This window comes from Delphinus delphis, chromosome 16, assembly GCF_949987515.2.
Source record: "Delphinus delphis chromosome 16, mDelDel1.2, whole genome shotgun sequence".
NCBI lineage: Eukaryota > Metazoa > Chordata > Mammalia > Artiodactyla > Delphinidae > Delphinus > Delphinus delphis.
Window position 1 is genome coordinate 29,541,864 of NC_082698.1, and position 21,479 is coordinate 29,563,342.

The window sequence follows — 21,479 nt, forward strand, 5'->3', positions numbered from 1 at the left end:
CAGCATTAGAATGAGGACAAAAGTAACTTCTTGAAATTATGAGTACTACAAGAAAACTGGGTAATAAACACGGGACTATGTGTTACCATCAACAATGCCCTTAGAAGCCAAAATGCTGCCAGAAAGGGGAAGCACCCTCAAAGGCAAGTGATAGGGACAATCACTTTTTTTTTTTTTTTACCACCCAAGGCCATTCTCAGCCTTGAAGAATCAAAACAGAGCAAAGGTCTACCTCAGAGGTATACTGTTCAGTACGAAACCTGGCTAGTTTCCTGCATTTCCTTTCAAAGGCAGCCATACTGTTCAAACAGACTTCCCTGTGTTCTACGATGACAGCACAAGCTGTACAGCCAGCTGCCCTAAGCAGTGCTGGGGCAGAGGGTCGAGAGGACCTAATGACCCCTCCAAACTTGGAATGGAGGTATTGAACATGAACAAGGGACAGTTTCAGAACAGACAAAGGATGAGAAAAACAATGCTGAGGAACTGTAAGAGGGCTCTAAGACCGAAACAGCGGCAGGGATCAAGACCCACGGCCAGTGTCATTTGAGGAACGTTTGGACGGAGCCCCACTACACCATCGTCTAGGCAATGCTATAACCCATCATTGTCACGGGCACTGAATCATACAAAAATGAGGCTGCTGCCCTCACTGAAAGCACAATGAGACATCATTTCTTGCTCTCTCAGCATCTGGAGGTCCACCACTACGATTTCTTCAAAAACACTGAGAATGCAGATATGAGAAGGATAAAGCCTGAGCTGACTGCTCTGACTTGTCCACGTCTTTTAGGAAATCTCTTACTGCCCAGAGGTGTGTGACTCGCTGCTCTTCACTATAATGGACGAGCTGGTATGGCTTTTGCCAAATGCCTCTGGCAAAGGCAGAGAAGATCATACCAAGAACATGCTGTGTGCCAGATGCCTCCTGCAGGATGTCAGATTGGACAAAAATGGCGAAAGGCAAGAGGGTGGGGTGGGGATGTGCAAAGAGGGCAAGAAGGGGAGAGAAGCCACCACATACCAATGCCAGTAGAGTATTTTGTAGTATACTCTGGGGCACAGAGATGATCAGCAGTCTACTGCTGATCAATAAAACCAACAGATCCACCGAATCCACGCACAGCATTACGGGGTGAAGATAAGGGAAGAACTGCTCTCTAATTTCTTTAGGGGCATGACAAAACTGGCCAACAGCAGAGTGATGCATGTCATAAAATGGGCTTTAATGTCTTTCTCTTTCAACGTGATAGTACTGCTTAAACTGGAACTGGCACACAGCTCCCAAGACCGGCTTCCTGTAAGGAATGAAGCGGGCACGCCCCAGGCTGCCATGCGGCTGGAGCAGCCCCAGGCACTCAGCTTAGTACAAGCTCTGGAGTCCAAATACCTACACCTGCTGCAGTTCACCAACTTTGGGGTTCTGGAACCGGCAGTGCAGATTCTGTGAATACCAAGCACTCCAGATACCGTTCCATCTCCTTGTACTAACAGCTCCCTCCCCTCTGACCGCCCACCTCACCCGCCCCCTGCAATACTGCTGTTCTCAGCTTTGTGAGGTACTAAGGAACACCCTGCCTTTGCGGTGCCTTAATCTCCCATCATCACAGGTTTGAATCCTCTGTTTTGCATTTGCTTAAAACATCTTGGAAGTGTGACTTGCCCTGTCCAGAGGACTCTTGGAAGTCACATCTTCCAAGTTTCTTCCTAGCTGATGGCTTCCTTCCACGTCCAACACAGTTAAGGCAGTTCCAAAGAACTGCATTTAGGAGTGAAGACAAACAGGAGTCTGTCTTCCTCCTATACCTCATCAGCCCTTGTCTTGATCGCTTATCTCTTTCTTTCGTTAACATGCACATCTGCATGTACACAGAGCTCTGGAAAAATCCTCTGAAGACTGGAAATATTTTCTGAATTCCTGGAATTATCCCTGTCATCAAATGATGTTCAAACTGCAGACTGGTCTCTGCCTTCCCAGATGTCTTCCCGTTGCTTGGCTTCCAATTGTTTTCTCTCTGTAAATAAGGGCAGTGTTAAGATGGTTAAGTATAACTTCACATAACCAGTGACTTTCACTTAATCTGAATTACAAGGCAAACTTTAATCATGAGACAGGTGAATTCCCTGGTTTTCTCTTACCTGATTCCAAGAGTCAATATTTTTAACTTTCCAAGTGCTTTGTAAGTGGGAACAATGTTTCTCTTACTATATAATAAAAAGAGAAAGATCTGTGGCTAATAGAAATAAAAAGCATATGGAATAAGTCAGAACCGAGCAGGATCCAGATTTTTGTCTTGCTGATAATATATTTATTTTAATTATCTTTCTAAACTGTGTTAGTGCTTCAGTAAAATTGCCCATTATTCCCAGTCTACTGATCTATATAAATATTTCAATAGGCATCAAGAATATGTTTCAATATTTTTCTTCTACTTTTTTGCTCAAATGGAAATAGTAGCCACTGGGCTTTAGTCATATCTCTCTACTACAATTCTACAAAAAAAAGAAAGAAAAAAAAATTTCACAGGAAAATCAAATTTCAATATTTTCAGAGCACTTTCAGGAGCCAGAAATCTTCTGGAACACCAATTCCAACATGGAAAAATGACCACATATAATGGAGGGAAACTAAGAACTGTTTCTAAAAACAAAAAATGCACAAATCTGGGCAATCCATCTTCAAATTTTAACACAGAAGCTTAGTTTCCATTTAACACTTTCACCAATACCTGAGACAATAAAGACCTTACACGGTGTGGTGACCCAAGTACTTCACTAGATGCCACAATACCAGTTCTAATTTCATGGCTAGTCAGTCATTGATCTTGACACCATAAAATGTAGATGATTACGCCTAAGTGCTTCCTTCCAAGGGCAATTATTTCGACTAAGAGATTTTGCAAGTCATGAACCAGGGGGATTACAGAAATCAAGGTGAGTTTAGAGTTAATTCTTGCTATTCTGACATATCTTTCCAAATCAGCAGAATCCCTTACGGAATTCCTATACTGTATTTGACTCAACTTTAAGGGCAAAGAACTTGATAAGGAAGCTAACTGGCACTTGGAAATGTGAGAAAGAGAAATTTGCTGCTATTTGGGCACCATCTTGTGGCATTATCTGAAAATAGCAGCAAAGTTACAAGAGGCAGAAAATGGGGGTCAGTAAATTCCAAACTGAAGGCTCAGTGTCATGTGACTCAGCTTTAAGGCAGGCTTAAATTGGGTTGAGATTCTCCAGGGAGATAGCACAAAGGATAACTGGCTTGTCTAAAGGATTCTGGGATTTCTTAGGAAGGCTGACTGTGGTTCTGATTCAGAGAAAAGTTAGGAGAGGATCTAAAGGCAAAGGCAACCTTGGATGAAAACAATCAAAAAGTGGTCCTGGGTTCCAAGAAAAAGTGAAGAAACTAGAAAAGTGAATTATTAGAACTCAGATTTTTCAATAAACTCAGAAACTTAAACCAGAGAGGCAATATGGAAAGCTTTAGGAAAAGAAATCCAGGAGCAGTAGAAAAACGAATGACTGGTCCATAATCCACGATTTCAAAATCGAAGTAGCACTGAAAAAAAAGTTTTTTGTTTTTTAAAAAGTTTGGGGTCAAAACTCCTTTGGTGGTAAATATAACCTGAAAGGACATAAGGCCACAGAAATATTAATGCTAATGTGTTCGATTTTGGTGTTATGAAACATGTATTAATATATTATTTTTCTAAAATTGGAAAAGTTTAGAATTCTGAAACATTTCCTACACTAATGCTTTCCAACAAAAGACTGTAGATCTGTATTACCAAATATATGTAAATATAAGAGGAAATTCTGGTGGTAAACCATATGATAAAGTCAGCAAGAATAGAGAGACAAACTGAGAAGCACAAAGAAATGTGGGACGCCGCCAGGAAGGAGCTGGATTCTTGGTCCAGAGGAAGGCGAAGTTACATTGTTGCATCTTGCTTGCACTACCCGGGAGTGCCGCGTAAGGCGCCACGCGTGCATCCCGTGGATTGTAGGCGTAGCAATATTTTGTCACATGTACTGACACACACCAATCCAGGGCTGTTGTGTGGACCTTCTGGCCAGTATAAAGCCTGCCATATTCTGCTGCGTAGGGTCTTCCTTCCATCTTTCTTCAACTAAGCTGTGCTCCAATAAAGTGTGATACGAGAAGAATCTTGCGTGTGGTGACTCGTCATTCTGCTGGTCAGAAGCGGCTCGCCGCAAGTGGTGCCGAAACCCGGGAACTTCGTTGCACCCTGCATGGAGGACCGATTCAGAACTCGACACACGGAGTGAACCGGTAATCTTGCCGGTAAGTAGCTTTTGTGCCTTGCGCTATCTTGTTGTGTGTGTAATGGTGTAAATCTTTTAGTGAAGGTCAGTACAAGTACATAATGGGGAATACTCATGTTAACCCCACGGCAAATTTTTATGAGCCGATACAGCTACTTCTACGGGATCGGGGGTTGACGTTATCTCACAAGACTATTGGCCGTTTACTGAATGATATAGATCAAGCAGCGCCATGGTTTGGAGTTTCAGGTACTTTGACAATCCCTTCATGGGAGAAATTAGGAAAGGATTTGCACCGTTTTCATGAGGAGGGTAAGCTGTGCTGTGGGACTTTCCCTTTGTGGAATTTAGTTCGATTTTGTCTGAAGGAGGGAAAGTGTACAGACATAGTGAAACAAGCGACGCAAGTTTTGCGGTCATATCAAGATAGTGCTTCTGAAGCAGGCAGTCATAAAGCTACAGATGATAGGCCTACAAAAAAAGAATTAGTAGATAATAACGAGAAAGTGTGTGTTAAGAAAAAGTTAAAATCTAAACAACCAGACGCCCAAGAGACTGGGCGAGAATCATTGTATCCACTATTGTCTGGCTTGCAAGCCATGTATTTATCAGAGGATGAGGAGCTGGATCCTGCTGACGCTGCAGAGTTGGCAGAAGCTGCTGCAAAATATGAGGAGGAGCATTATGGCCCTTTTGGGGCTTTGTCCCCTGCCTTAGGGAGTGCTGCTCAACCTAGGCGTTCTGCGCCTTCCATTCCTCCCCCGAAAAGTACTTTTATTCCCCGCGAGGCTTGGTACCAAGTTCCTTTTTCTTCTTTGTCCAATGCATTTCCAGTCTTTGAAGATCCGGCTACACGCCAGCGATATTATGATATGATAGATCATAAATTAATTAGAGATCTTGCAGATGCTTCCAAACGGGATGGCATTTCTGCTAACTATACTATTATGCTTTTGCAACGGCTTACAAGAAATGCCTTGACCCCTACTGACTGGCAAGATATTGCTCGTGCGTGTTTAACGATGGGGCAATATTTAGACTGGAAGTCTATTGTTTCTGATTTGGCTCACAGTCAAGCAAGGGAAAATGCTGCAAATGGGCAGCCTGCCTGGAATGTAGATATGTTACTAGGCCAAGGACAGTGGATAAATAACCAGACTGTGTTCCCTGTACAAGTTTATAATCAAATAAATGAGATTAATATGCGTGCATGGCGAGCCCTCCCAAATAAAGGGGAGGTGTCAGGGAATTTAACAAAAATAATACAGGGAGGCACAGAGCCATTTTCTGATTTTGTAGCCCGGATGATGGAAGCGGCGGGAAGAATTTTTGGTAATGTGAATGAGGCGATGCCTCTAGTGAAACAACTTGTTTATGAACAATGTACAAAAGAATGCCGCCGAGCCATTACACCTTTTTAAAGGAAAAGACATTGAAGTGTGGATGAAAGCTTACAGGGAGATTGGAGGCCCTTTATCTAATGCAGGGCTTGCCGCCGCGGTAATGGCACCTTGTATAATGTAAGCGGGGAGGTTAAATTAGCTAATAAAAGTCAAATATATAAATTGAAAATACGTAATATACTAAATTCTTTGCATAATTATTCCAAGCCTGCAGCTGTGATATGTGTACAACCCCCTTTTATGTTTTTATTGTCTAATGATACAGAAGGATGTAATAAGGGCGTTTCTTGCTGGATTTCACAATGTTGGAATGGAACAATCGTACAGACTGCTGTAGTACTACGTATACCTACATTTGTTCCCATTCCAGTTAAGGCAGATCCCGCTACTTTTCCATTAGTTAATTTGGTGAGGCAGCGGCGGGATTTTGGGATTACTGCTGCACTTATAATTGCCTTAACTGCTTCTGTGACGGCGGCCGCCACTGCTGCTGCAGCAATGGTGAATCAGGTACAATCAGCTGCTGTAATTAATGGTATAGTAAAGCAAACGTCGCTAGCATTAGAAAATCAGAATCGTTTTAATACACATCTACATGCTGGCATTTTATCTTTGAATCAACGGATGGATTTGCTGGAGGATGCCTTTGAAGAATTGTATGATATGCTTCAGCTTGGTTGTGTTGCTAAATTTAATCATCTTTGTGTTACTCCCTATAAAATTATAGGACGCTTGAACCAAAGTAAACTGATTGGAGAATATTTAAAAGGAAATTGGTCCGAAGAAGCAGAGAGACTGCTGTTTGAACAACGATTACAGATTATTCATCTTAATACTACCGAGTTACACCCTGTTTCTTTTGGGAATTTTGCTTCATGGCTATCCTCTACTTTTCTTTTCTTTAAAGAATGGGTAGGCATGGGGGCTTTTGGCATCCTTTGTGCAGTGGGGATTGCACTATGCCTATGGTTGGTGTGTCGTCTGAAACGTAAGTCACACACACAAAAGATCATGTTGATGCAAGCCTTGGTGGCCATTGAAAACGGCCAGCCTGCCGGTGCCTGGATCTCCCTGCTAAACAAGTCCTAGTGGTTGCCCCTGCACAGGATGGCCGTGAGCCATTGCACTCCTAGTGGGAGCCTCTGCGAAATCAGCCCTTGCACCCCGCGCTGTAAGCAGCATTGCACTATGGGAGGGTGATTTCTGCCGCCCATGACAATAGCCCTTGAACAGCCATGTCCCCTTGGGGGCAAGACTTGTACGGGCGACCGTCGTGTGGTCTAAGGACATAAAGAAAAAGGGGGAGATGTGGGACGCCGCCAGAAAGGAGCTGGATTCTTGGTCCAGAGGAAGGCGAAGTTACATTGTTGCATCTTGCTTGCACTACCCGGGAGTGCCGCGTAAGGCGCCACGCGTGCATCCCGTGGATTGTAGGCGTAGCAATATTTTGTCACATGTACTGACACACACCAATCCAGGGCTGTTGTGTGGACCTTCTGGCCAGTATAAAGCCTGCCATATTCTGCTGCGTAGGGTCTTCCTTCCATCTTTCTTCAACTAAGCTGTGCTCCAATAAAGTGTGATACGAGAAGAATCTTGCGTGTGGTGACTCGTCATTCTGCTGGTCAGAAGCGGCTCGCCGCAAAGAAATAGTGAAAATGTGAGGCTTAAATTTATAAATATAGAACATGAACAGAATACAGAAATACAGGTTAGGATGAGACCTAAAAATATTTTCTTCATCTTAAAAGAAAAAATGGAAGCTTGGAGGTGGTAAGTAACTTGCCTACGATTACATAATCAGTGAAAACCTGAAGCTGGAACCCAGGTCCTTAATTCTTAAATCAGCATACTTTCTACTGTCCTGACCTCTGAAGAGAGGATCTGAAAATATTTACACAGAAAAGGAACAAATGTGGGGGAAAAAAAGTATTTTGCGAAAGATAAAGAATAAACATGTTTCCACTTTATCAAAGAGAAAAGAAAGTAGGTAATAGCTGATAGACTGTATTAAAAAAGCTCCTATTAACTTTAACTCCACCAATTAAAAAAAGTAAGAGAAAGCCCAACAGCAGCCATAAGGGCAAGGAACTAAAGAAGAATATAGTGTTAGCATGAAATGACTAACCTAAAGCACTAACGTAAGCTGGCCCTGAAGACTTTTATTTCTCAGTATAATAAATAAATTGGCAGAAACGATTACATTAAATGAGTTGACTTCTCACTGAGGGAACAGAAAGTGCTAAAGATGAAAAAGGGGCCAGTTTGGTGTCGTGTTTACAAAAATAAAGAAAAGGGATGGAAATTAAAACCTTCAAAATTTACTTCTACACCTAAGAAAATAATGAAGAAAAATCATCACAAAATCCACTTGTAGCCACCTACAGAGTAATAATCAACCTGAAGACTTGAAGTACAAGTCTGGTCAAACTAATCTAACTGCCTTCTTTTATGGATTGACAGACCTGGTAGATCAAGGAGAGGTAACATAAATGACCTCTTCGTTTTAGATTTCAGGCTTACCAAGTATGTATTAATCATTAATATACTGGGAAAAAATAGTCTGGCTCACGTAAGTGTTAAGGGAGCATTTAACTCTAGAGGGTGGAATGATTATCAATGTATTAAGTATAACACGTGTTATTTACTTAGCAATAATTGGTGAAATGGTCAGTCAGTCCATAAACATTTTCATCTCTGATATAGGCCAGAGACGTGAGTTTACTAAACAGCAGGTGACACCAAAAATATGGATAAATACTGCATTCCACAGAAAAAGGTCAGATTAAAATGAAAGGAAATGTGGTTAGAAATGAAGGGAACTTCACGTCCAGGGAGAAAAGACACCAAGAAAATGCCGTAAGACCTAGATTATGAGTCAGCAACGCAGCACTGTTCTTGAAGGCAGAATAATGGAATTCCTAAAAAGGATTTCAGAAGGCAGCTGACTGTGATTAAATTTTTATTACAGTTGACTAAGTATCCTATAGAGATGATTTTACTTTTAAGTTCTCAGTGATTTCATTAATCAAACTAAGGGATCAAATTATTGTTTACCTAACTCTGCCTCTCAGGCCTATGACCCAAAAGATGGCCTTTTAGAACCAGCCAATTAATCATATACCCCCCAAGAATAAAATGGAACAAAGTTATGAAATAAAATTATGGCAGGCTTTGAAAATGAGAGTGGCTTATTCTGAAAACTTTGATTCCAACTTTAGGTGGGAATCAAATGTTCTGATAAGTGGAACATGGGGAAATTTTACACGTATTCCTGAGTCTGGTCTTTAAAATGTGGTTTTATCATTTAGTGTGAATCCTTGATTTAAAACGTGATTAAGTCAAATACAAAGTACTCAAGGACGATCTATGTTTTCATTTCCCACTCTTAGTATAGTTCTAATCTGTCATGCGCTCTGCTAGACTAAAAGATCTATCTGTTCCTCACACTCAGGGACTTGTGTCTAAAGTTCTTATTTTCCAGATATATAAAATATGATTTGCTTAAAATGATTTGAGTACTTCCTTTTTCTCGATTCTCCCCAGAGTAGCTTTAATTTCTTAATCTCCTTTTTAAGGATTAAGACAAAGACTTCTCAATAAAAGGATAAGAAGACCAAAGTAGGGTAAAGGAAGTTATCAGGAAAGTATTTATACCTCAAAATCCCAAATTCCAAATTCATCAATTAGAAGGGTTCCATATGTAATGTTCAACTCTGGATTTTATAAAGAAAATCATGGAGGACTTGAAAGGGTTCAGAGTAGAATCATGAGTGAAATAAGACATATGAAGAAAAATTAGAGTAACAAATGTCATTCATGTATTCAGTCAATGAATATGCACACTGAGTATCTCTTTATGAACTAGGCACTGTGCCAGACAGCAGAACTCTTGAAGTGGGAAAAAGAAAGGCTAGGAAATTATTCTATAGTATTATTAATAAAAGTACCTATATCAGGATGGCACAAAGATTTCAATTTCGATTTCTATGCTAATTCTGATCTATTGGCTACGGTCAAGTCAAAACTCACCAAGAGGTCATGACTGATTAGCACTGTCTGTCATGGATAATGAATGGGGAGCAACAGTACACAGTACACATTTGTCATTACTGGCTTATATTATTATAATGAATACTAATTTCCCAAGAGTCACATAAATAATAGTATTCTAAATACGTAAAGCACCTTTTAAACATTTTTATACATGTTAACTTATGTTGCTCAAAAAATTCTCCATGGTTAGGTAAGTCAGGCATTGCTTTCACTTTGTTGGAAACTGGGGCACAGAGAAGTATAAGAAAATTGCCCATGGCCATATAGCTAGTTAACGGCAAAAACTCTATTATAGCCCAGATCCTCTCACTCCTAAATGATCTGCCCTGATCTTTACAGTTAAAGGCTGTTAGAACAGAATGATGTCCAGATGTTCCTGAATTTCTACTAAATAAAAAAGAAGAGGAAACTGTTTTAAACTATTGTACAGATTTAAGTTAGACCTATGGAAGAATTTTCTGACAGTAAAAGCTCTAACCATTGGAAAGGATAACTAAAAAGAAGCCTGTCATATTTTATTTTCTGAAGACCTTAAAATGTTTTAATTTTTTTTTTTTGGAAAAAAATGTTAATTACCCCAAAACTCCTTCAAAAGGGATTACACTATTATAAAAGGAACAAGGGTTTTAATTAGAGAGGCCTAGGTTCAAATGTCTCCTTTCAATTTACCAGTTGGGTGACCTTAGATCAGCTACTTCACCTCCCTGGGCCAGCTCTAAACTGGAGATAATACCATCCCCATCCAGAGTTATCATAACATGTGATATTGCCAGGAATTTCCTTCCAATCCTTTTAATTGCAAAAACCTCTATGTGGCTTTTAATCTTAAAATCTTCAGAACTGAAGAGAGAGGAGAAACAACTGCTTAAAATATCAGGTTCATATTTTCTTTCTTACTCAAGGCAGATATCCCCACCAGACTGCAAGTCTTAAGGAGACGAACAACATCTTGCTGTTTCTCTAACTTTCCTAATTAGGGAGCACAATGCCTTGCACAGGGTAGGTACACAGTGAATTCCGAATGTAGTTGATAGTGTATCACAGGCAATTGAAAATAAAAAGAGTGATGACAAGAAAAAAATACGTACTGGAATCTGTGCTGGACTCACCATAAAATGATATTTTGCTACTATTACTAAAAACAGCAGCAGCTCATATTTATCACACACTTCCTATAGGCCTAGAGAAACAGGAGGGAGAGTGTTCCTATCGTTTTTAAAGATGACTAAGTATCTTTTGTGGATTATCTCACTTGATTCCCATTTTATGGATGAGGAAACAGAGGCCTCCAGAGAGTAATTACCCAACTGGTAATTTGCCTAAGGTGACATAGCCAGTAAATGGCAGAGTTTAGATGTAGACCCAGGCAGTCTGATTCCAGAGTCTATAATGTTATTTCCTATGCTGTACTGACCCCTTTCCCTCCAGTGGAAGAAGAACTGGAACAGAAGTATCTGTTCTGTTTAATACCTAAACAGTACTTTTAATTTCCACAGAAAAAAATCTTTAAGTGAGAAGTCTTGGGCTCCACGCAATTACAAGAGTATATGCTCAATGCATAAAGAAGCCAGAAAGCTATATCAGGAATTTTTCCATACGCATTTTCTCAGATATAAAGAATGGGAGAGTTCTGAAACATAATAAAGGAAGAGTCCTCTATAACCTGTAAAGATTCAGGACCAATGGATAGGAGAAACTTACCACCGTGGGTCTCTATTCACAACTAAACGCCTTCTTTAAAAAAGTAAGTAACAGGGTACCCACTTAGCCAACAGCCTCATTTTTAATTTCATCACTGAAATGTCCTTTGCATAGCTGAGCATTTAAAACAAATTCAAGGGGAACAGTAGTATGCTGATGTGCCTACAGAGAAACAGAGGGGGATACTCAGGTGATAGCCATACAAAACTATTATTGCAGTACCTGTAGAAATACAAGTGATATTACACACATAGGGAAGCAGGAAACATTGCAAAAAGAATCACATCTCCTTTTATAGATACCATTGCTATTACCCTCTATTGATTTTCTGAGATAACTGTGGTTATCACAGAGAAATCATTTTCCTCAGAGATAACCAATTAATAAAGGGTTAATTAATTAGGACACTGCGCATTCTACTTTAATCTAGCTCTGACAGTGCCATATATAAAAACCAGAGGAATCTTCCCCTGTTTCTATAGTCTGTAGGAAGCCTTTGAGTCAAGAATGCATGGAAAAAATCAAAACTGCCTCATTATAATCATTAAGGTTTCAAAAATTAGTTGGGTTCAACTCTGAAACTCTAGCACCTGCCATGACACCCTCTGTCACTGGTTATCTGGCCAGTGCAGCTGAGAGTCTGCAAGCTGCCTGCTATCACCAAAGCAGAGTGGACAGGAAGTATTAATGGCCTTGTTAGACCGGCAATAAACAAGGAGTTTGAAACTTCCATTCGTTTAATGGAAAAATGAAGTTACTTTTCGGTAAGTGGAATTTTCAGAATAAATTGTCTTCACAGATTCCACAGATCGAGGGCTAAGGCAATCAGACTGTCTAAAGCCTGAAGGTTGATAAAAAGCACTTAAGTGCTAACCGGAGTCCCAAGCCTTTACGTACAAGTCAACAGCCTATAAAGGGGAGAGAGACATTTAACCTCAACTACAAACTATAGGGAAAGAAAAACCCTGCTTGTGGATCAGTTGAAATATTCTGAGGACTCTTAAGTACTGGAAAATAATCAGAAGATTAGGCTAACCTAGATGTGCTCTAATGGAGCCACTCAGGACTGTCTTTAAAGAAAAAATTACCTTCTACAGTTATTATCAATGTCAGATGCTGCCTTCTCCTTAATTTGTCTTCTATCTAAGATCTAAACCATCTGATAATATCATGGCAATCATGGCCCAGTAAAACCACAGCAAATAATGTTTTCTGCCTGGGAGACTATTATGTCTTCATAGGAATATTTTTCTGAGAGTCGGGAGCAAGAACTATAGAAATAGCCACAGATAAGCTAAAAGGACTGAACCTATCTCTTGGAAAACAACAGTAGGAACATGGATTAAGATGCCTTGGTGTGGAACAGGCAGACAAATTCTAAAATGTCTTCCTCCTAAATATAAGGCATGAAAACAATTTCAATATATGTAGGAGGCTTCTAGGAAATGGAAATGCCGAAATGGAATGGGCTTCATTCTTTTTTTTTTTTAACACATGCCTTATAGTGAACTCTAAAGGGACTAAAGAAAACACCATCAACTTCAACTCACCGCGGGCTTCTTGCAGTTTCTTAAGTTCTGCTTCCCGTTCGGTTTTGCTCTGCTTACTTCGAACCCCAAGGGCACTGATGACTAACCTTCTGGCTAGGGCTGCTGAAGTCTCAGGACGCTCCTTTGCTGGCTGGAGAAACTCTGAATGGGAGAAAGGGAGGGAGCAGGAGGGAGTAAGGAAGAGAAAGCACTCTAGCTCCAAGTGATTTAACTCAGTAATTAACATACCAAATAGACTAACAAGGGCTGTATCAGCAGTAATTAATACAAGCCTGATAGATGAAGAGCAGAGGAAATTAACATGGCAAAGCACAAACAACCCTGCCTTCATTATCTATATTAACAATTTCTTATAGTGACTCTATCAAACAGCTAAACACAGAGGTAAACTAGATAAGGATGTCATCAGAAAATGGTTGCTGCATTGCTTGCAGTTAGTATCTCCCACTCTCTCCAAGTGGCTACTCCAGTGCTATACTTCCAACACAGCCTTTTCTCCTTAAAATAATATTTCCTTTAACACTAAAAATAAAAGTGATATGTCCTTAGAACTCTGGATGCTATACAAGTGCTGGAAAAAACAATATCACCACTATCAACAAGAAAAAGCTCCTGAGATTATAGGCTTACCAGCATAAGCTCTAGCTTTGGCCTTGGCTGCTCTCGTGGCCTGCGACAAGGGCCGGATCTTCACCATGGTATGTTTACTACCCAGAGCATCACGAGCTGTTAAGAGAATAAATATAAAGAAGTAGAAGACATGAAGAAGAGTGATGCAAAAAAATATTTAAGGCTAGTTCTTAAAAGTATTTCCTAGATGTTATGCTTTATTTTTCATCATGAGCAAAAGAAATGGTAAGCTCTAGAAAATCCGTAAGGAACAAAACGGCAGTGATTATTTTAGAACAGGGATCAGTAAACTATGGCTTTGTGACCAAATCCAGCCAACCACCTGTTTCTGTAAAGTTTTACTGAAACAGAGCCATGCTCATTCATTTGCATACTGTCTAGGGATGCTTTCTGGCTACAACACAAGAGTTAAGTAGTGACAGAAACCTTATACCCTAAAATATCTACTATCTGGCTCTTTACAGAATAAGTTTGCAGACCCCTATTTTAGGTGATTCAGACAGGAATCAACATCTCTAATTTCTTTGAATGCCTCTGCATCAGATCTATCATGAGGCCAATGATATAAGTGAAAAGGCCAAATCATATATTCAGAAAGTAGGTATTACAAATGCTCACTGGACAGGTTAAAGGGCTACTGCAAATTTATTTGTCGGGGAGGGGGGTAGAATCAAAAATACTTTAAGATTTAGTCATACTGGCTTCTTAAATCTTTACCTATAATCTGTCTATGCACTATCGTAACTGACAGCTATGCAGCAAATAACCTTGGAAGGAGCTCTCTCTCCAAATACCACTGGATTAGGATAAAAAGGGAGAGGCGGAGCAAATGGGTACCAAAGTAACATGCCTCAAAAACCTCTACCTGCCAATTATCTGTATTAACTGAATAAAATGTCAGGTGGCTGGAACAGAAAGCAAATAAGGACAAGTAGTCCTTAGGAGACTACTTGTAAGAGAAAGTAGGAGAAAATGGACAACAAGCACACTGAAATCCATTGGGTGAATACCTGTAATCGGACTGGAGAATACTCCTAGGGCGTGTGTATCATCCACCCATTTAATATCAAATCCTTTCTTTCTGCAACAAAAGAACAGAATTTTATTCCTTAAAATAAAATTTACTTTTAAAAAACATCTTTCAAATAGAGTCTCATAAAGCATTTCATAATGAGATAGAAACACTCAACAAGCACACAGGTGGAATGGGGATAATGACACACAAAATGGCTTGGGGTACAGAAGAAGCCACTGAACTTTAAAAGCAATAATACCATCATAAAGAACTACCTGGGAGCATTTTACATTGTAAGCCAGTTTACAGACATCAACTAATTAATCCTCACGTGTTCCCTGGGGAGGTAAAGTATTTATCACACTATTTACAAGAGATGTTTTTAGGGGACTGGAACTAGAAGAGGTGGAACAGGAAGCATAGGAGGGGTAGAAGAATATTAGAGGAGGAGGTAGGCAGGGAAGGTCACCTGGATTTAATGCAAATGTAGGCTCAAGGACAGAGAGGAAGAGGGAGACAGGTCATTCAAAGCAAAATCAATCAATCAATCAATCAAATAAGGGAGAAAAGGGACAACTCTAATCAGAGAGGCTGACCTATTCTTTCTTTCCAGTTGTAGAAGTGAAGTAAGAAAGGGAAACTCAGGTTCTGCCACCTTCAGACCATGGGCAGGTTTAATCTCTCTGTAAGCTAGGTCTGCTCATCTGTAGAAATGGGTACAGTTCCTTCATAACAGAGTTGCTGTGAAAACGGAAGTGAGATCATCCATGACAAGGTAAAGGGCACAGTGTTGAGCACTTAGTGGACATCTAATAAATGAATAGTGCCCATTATTTTTTATTATTAATAGCAATATTCATCAGGAAGATGATTAATATTGATGAAGATGTGATTAAAATATGAAGTTGACTCTGGTGTTTGACTCAACAGGCATTATTATTATACGCTTTTGCACCATGACCTTTTCTTTTTTTTATAAAGCACTATAAAGAAAAAAAAAAGGCAACTGCTAAAATATCTTCCCTCTTTAACAACTAGTCAAGAAAAAATTTCCTTTGAAGGAAAAAGGAATAAAGAGGCTTTGAAGGTTAGTTAGACAATTTCCTGAATGTAAGGGTCAGTTTGACCATCGCATAAAATGACCACAGGGGTTGAAGACTATGAGAAAGTTCAACAGTGGAAGTCTATATTATAAGATAGTTGACAAAAGAAAGAGAAAAACTTAGACGGGCTCTGGAGGGCCTTTTAGACTTCAGAATTTCATAACCCTTTAAAATGCTTCCCCCTTTTGAGAATGTTTTCCTGTTTCATAGAAAAATGATCTGCAGGTAAGATTAGGAAGAAACAAAGCAAGGGAAGTTAATAATTCTTAAGAAATAACTAATCTTCAGGAAATTCCAGACATCAACAAAATCAATTCTTGGTCTTAAAAGTCATCATTATTAATGACAACCTAAGGTAGTTCTAATTTTGGATTTAATCTCATTGACTGCTTTTTAAAACCTATTATGCACTTTATCTGGAACAGACCCTGATACCGAGTCTTAACATAATCGTAATGAATTAGACTGACTGATCTACACTATATGTTTAGTGTAAGATCTATGGCAGAGAGTGTTAACTGTCCTCCATGATCTAGTCACTCCTCCTCTCTTTTAGTTACATAACTGATAAGTGCTACTCCTGTCCCCTCAACCAACAAAATTTAAGTGAGATACCTGGCTGCTAGTTTTGCCTGTTCTAGAGTTTTACAAAAAAACAGGGTGCTTGTTTTTGTACATAAAGTTTCAATGAATACAGCCACACTCATTGTCTGTAGCCACACCTGTTGTCTATGGCTACTTTTGTGCAACGATGGCAGAGTTGCCTAAAATAATTACTATCTAACCCTTAAGGAAAAGTTGGGAGCTATACCCTAATTCAAGATGTACATGAATTGAATTTTAACTTTAAATTTGTGTATCAGACAACAGACCTGGTTCATTGTTAGATCTGGTTCATTGTTAATGTCAGGATTGGAGCATTAAAGTATAATCCCTTCTTGGTAATGACTTTCTTCCAGACCCTGAAAATCTTTTTCTTAATAACTTATTTTGGGGATTACTTCTTTATTCCTGAAGCTTATTTTTTCTTATAAGCTAAAGATACAGAGGTATACTTCTGACTCTTTTACCTTCTCATACATATGTATGAATTACATACATATATAAGAGGTAGTGCAATTATTCTCAAACCCACTTATATCAGTTTTAATTTACATTTTCACTACATAATTTAATTTATTAAATAAAATTAAAACGATGAAATATGAGTGTGAAAAAGAAAAGTTGTGTCTATGGTTTGGAAGACTAGAGAAAGATAAAGTCACTAAAAAAACCGAAACAGCTATTATCAATTATGTTTGGGCAAAAGAGCTAAAAAAAAAAAAAAAAAAAAAAGAGAGAGAGAGAGAGAGAGAGAGGGAATTCCCTGGTGGTCCAATGGTTAGGACCTGGCACTTTCACTGCTGTGGCCTGGGTTCAATCCCTGGTCAGGGAACTAAGACCCTGGAAGCCATGCGGCACAGCCAAAAAAAAATTTTACGAAGAGAGAGAGAGAGAAAACATTTTAACCTATAAGGAATTTGCACTCAGGTGACTCTGAAGGGACATTAAAGTTCTTGCTGGAAGACACAGGTGATATCAGGGTGACATATAAGAACTCAATAGAAGATAGTCTGCCATCAACAGACTAGTTACTTAAAAAAAAAAAAGGCCTTGGCACCACATCAAAGACTGGCAAGTAAATGGATATTTATATGTCTTAAAATAAACTGGTTGAGACATATAACAATCATTTTTTTATCATTCTCTACTTGACTATTTCTATCTCGGTGGTCAGAATAACCTCAAATCAATAATTTAATTTACAGCTCTTTTGGACCGTTAGGGCCCCTGGTGCCTGGCAGAAGAAAACACATATCCTCTCAAGAGATATCCTCTTCTTTTACTGTAAGCCTCAATTCTCATAAGTAAAATTCCAAAGGAAATGGTCAGCTGTACAGTTTTTTAAAAAAGTAACTAAACCTCCAAAAAAGAAGCAAGGCACTATGAGTGAGAATTTGCAGAAAGAGAATTAAAAGGACTTCAGGTAAAGAAATTACCAGACATAGACTACAGAAGGTCTATGTTCAATATACTTCTTGAAAATATTTGGAGAAAAAAAAGAAACTAATGACCATGCAGATTTGAAAAATAGAGAACTTTGAAAAATGAGAAACATAAAATGAAATTTAAAAATTCAATGGACAGATTTAACAGCAAATTAAACACAGCTGAAGAAATCAGAAAGCAGAAATTAGAGCTAAAAAAATTACTCAGCATGTAATGGAGACAAAGAAATGGAAAATATGAAAGAGATAACACGAGGATTAAGTGAGAAGGTTTAATCTACTTTTAACTGGCATCTTAGAGAATATAAAAGAGACTAGTACAGAGGCAATATTTGAAGAGAGAATGTCTAGTCTTCTCCAAAACCAATGAAAAATACAAGCTCAATAATAATAATAACAAAAGAAACACAAAGCCACATCATACTGAAAATGCACAATACCAAAGACAAAACATTAAGAGCACCCAAAGAGAAAAGACAGATTACTCTCAGAAGCAATCGTCAGATTTTCAGCTGGCTTCTCATCCTACACTAAGAAAGCCAGGAGAAAGCAGAATAAAATTTTCAAGTTTCTGAGAAAAACAATTACCAACCTAAGATTCTCTACCCAGCAAAAATGTCTTTCAAGAATGAAGTTGAAATAAAGCCATTAAGAAACAACGACGATGATGACAACAAAACCCAACTAAGTGTGTTACCAGCAGACTGTTACTAAATTAAATACTAAAGAACATGTTTCATTCAAGAGGAAAAAGATTTCAGATGAAAGGTATAAGACACAAGAAGGTATAAATGAAGAATACAGAAAGTGGATGAATCTGAATGCTGATAATATAAAATAATAATGTAACATCAAATGGAATTTAAAAAGAAAAAAAGATTCAAAATACTAAATCACAATAGCATATTAGTTGGAGGTTCGGGAGACACTGGAATGGAATTGGGGAATGGAGTTTAAAACCCTTAGAATGTTTGGAAAGAGTGTAAAAATATTAACTTTAGCCATTGATAAATTAAGCAGGCATTTTATAATTTCTAAAGTAACCACCAAACAATAGAAACAGGATCATTTCCCAAAAATATGGAAGGTGAAAAAAATACCTCATCAATCCAAAAGAAGGCAAGAGAAAAGAGAAAAATATGGGACAAGTAAACACACAAAAAAAGATGGCAGGCATACATCCAAATATATCAATAATTACAATAAATATAAATGGACTAAATGTACCATGAAGACAGATTCCAAAGTCATTATTGATGACATTCTTCTTAAATGCTAAAATGGGGTCTAGAAAGACTATTTAGCATTTTTTAAAGGAACTGAGAAGAAGAGTGGTTTGATACGGATTTCTAACGGACTTGGAAAAGACAATAAACAAACTTGATGCTAAAGTAAACGCCGGGAATAGAAAAACAAAAAAGATGATCTTTCAGAAGACATTTTAAGAAAACTTCATTCCACCTTCCCTAACATCCCCAATCATTTGCAAGTACTTACTGATAAGTGCAGAAAATCCGTAGAAGATCTTCAGTACGAAATTCTTGGGGGAAGTCATAAATTTCAATGACATGTGGGAATTCACAATCACTGAGGTCAATATCAGGAACTTCATGGTTGTAATAATCAAATATAGGTTCTTGGATGCTTTCTCTATTCTTCATATTCCCTGATAACTAGAGAGGAGGAAGCATATATGTGACTGTTACATCAAGCCAGAGCATTGTAAAATATCCTCCCATATATAAACAATCCTTTTTGTCTCCATGTTCCTATTCTTTAACCTTTATCATTTGTCTCTGTTCATGAACACAGTAATGACTGGGCTCTATCACCCAGCTTATATTATACATGTGGAATACTTTGATTAATGTGGTGAGTTATGAACAACACATCTTAGAAAATGAATTTCAGAAAATAGCTGAAGAGATGAATTAATAACATTTGTTTTATTTGAACTTATTGATCAGACCCATAGTTTTGTTTCTGAAAGTGAACAAAAACAAAACAAAATTTTTAAGAATAAAAACACTTTGTTAGTCTACCTTTCGTTGACAGTAGCTTACAAAGAAATTTGTTATGACAAATGTAAGTGGCACAAATAATTATATTTAAGTTCCCTAGCATGAGAGCTACCTAAAGGAATTTCCATAAAGCAGGTTAATACAGGAATTAATAGTAATGAAGAATACTTAAAATTCTACTATTCTATGGTGTGCAGATTAAATGAGATGATGCAGTAAGTGTTAGCACACTACGTGTCACCTAAGTAAGAATTCAATTTCAACCCAATTTAAACATATTTTAACTAGGTGCTAAATCTATTATAGGCCAAGCACCATGTTATTTCTACCCTGCTTAGGATGTAGAAATCAGGAAGAGAATATTCCTCACACCGTAACAATGAGAAAAGACCAACTGACCTATAAAATCATAACTTTTCTTGAGTTTACCATACAGCTGAGTATGCAACACAGAGTACACAAGAAAATTGAAATCCACAGGATGACATGTCCCTCCAAAGAGAAACAGAATATATAAACTTTTTTGCCTCTGGCAGATCATGGGAAGAAGTGGCCACCACATGAGTGGGCAAGAAGATATCAGCTAAATGTTTAACAAATCCTTAAAAGCCTACAGTGGACTGGTGTATCAGTTTAGAATAACTCAGAGCCCCAGAAAGGAGGGTAATCTGCAATTACTTGCAAGTCCATCCTTATGCCAGTGCCACACTGTCTTGATTACTGTTGTTTTATAAGTTTTGAAATCAGGAAGTTTGAGTCTTCCTACTTTGTTCTTTTTCAAAATCATTTTGGCTATTCTGAGTCCCTTGCATTTCCAAATGAATTAGAGGATCATTTTGTCAATTTCTGCAAAAAATACAGGACAGCTGGGATTGAGCTGGATGTGTTAATCACTTTGGGTAGTATCTTAACAATATTAAAGAAGATAAACATGGGATGTTTATTTAGGTCTTCTTTAATTTCTTCCAAAAATGTGTTGTAGTTTCAGGGTACAAGTTTTACACTTCTTTTGTTAAATTTATTTCTAACTTTTTAATGCTACTGTCCTTGGAACTATTTGCTTCATTTTTGAATTTCTGGCATGGACTTTTTGAGTTACTTTGCAAAAACCAAACCAAACAAACCACTGCATGTCCATGCATTTATAAATTGGGGCTAAATAATGCATTGTGAGAGGTAAACAATGCCTAACTACAAATATCTTGGAACTATAAGAACTGATTATAAAGAGGAAGAAAAAAGAGAGGCAGGATAGTCTGGCAAGGAAATTTGATTATGGCCCTTTGCTCTAATCTGGTCAGCAAATTTGAACTTGTATACTTACATCCCATTTTTGAGGTAATTATTAAACACTTCAGCTTCTGGTACTGATTAAATGCAAAGTGTAAATAATAGCAAAACACACAATTCCTACTCTACATTTCATGGGAAAATAGATATAAAGCCTACAAGTAACATACTCCTGACTAGTTTTTCCTATAACACTCAAGACTCCACTATTATCAGGGACTCCTAACTTTTCTTAAGAGGAGAACTTTGTTTCATACTCCCATGGTACTGATATTGTTGGAATCAGCTTACATGTCTACTGGCAACACATTTTGGGGGGAGGTAGGCTGAGAGGTAGCAGGCCATACTATTAATGGTGTTTTCTCCTGAGAA

At 38.3% G+C, this 21,479-nt stretch overlaps 1 protein-coding gene across 4 annotated transcripts in view; it reads right to left on the reverse strand.

Moving 5' to 3' along the window:
* Positions 1–802: 802 nt before the first annotated feature.
* Positions 803–21,479, reverse strand: part of R3HCC1L (R3H domain and coiled-coil containing 1 like) — a 91,106-nt gene continuing 70,429 nt past the window's right edge. For 3 of the 4 annotated variants that reach the window (XM_060034318.1, XM_069541521.1, XM_060034317.1), the window contains 5 exons: positions 19,294–19,469; positions 14,641–14,711; positions 13,631–13,726; positions 13,001–13,141; positions 803–2,015 (listed from right to left, as the gene is read on the reverse strand). In XM_060034318.1, coding sequence (XP_059890301.1) covers positions 1,948–2,015; positions 13,001–13,141; positions 13,631–13,726; positions 14,641–14,711; positions 19,294–19,469 — 552 coding nt within the window. In that variant the 3' untranslated portion in view covers positions 803–1,947. Of the gene's footprint in view, positions 2,016–7,341; positions 11,613–13,000; positions 13,142–13,630; positions 13,727–14,640; positions 14,712–19,293; positions 19,470–21,479 lie in introns of those variants that run through there. The other variant, XM_069541522.1, reaches the window with a different exon arrangement.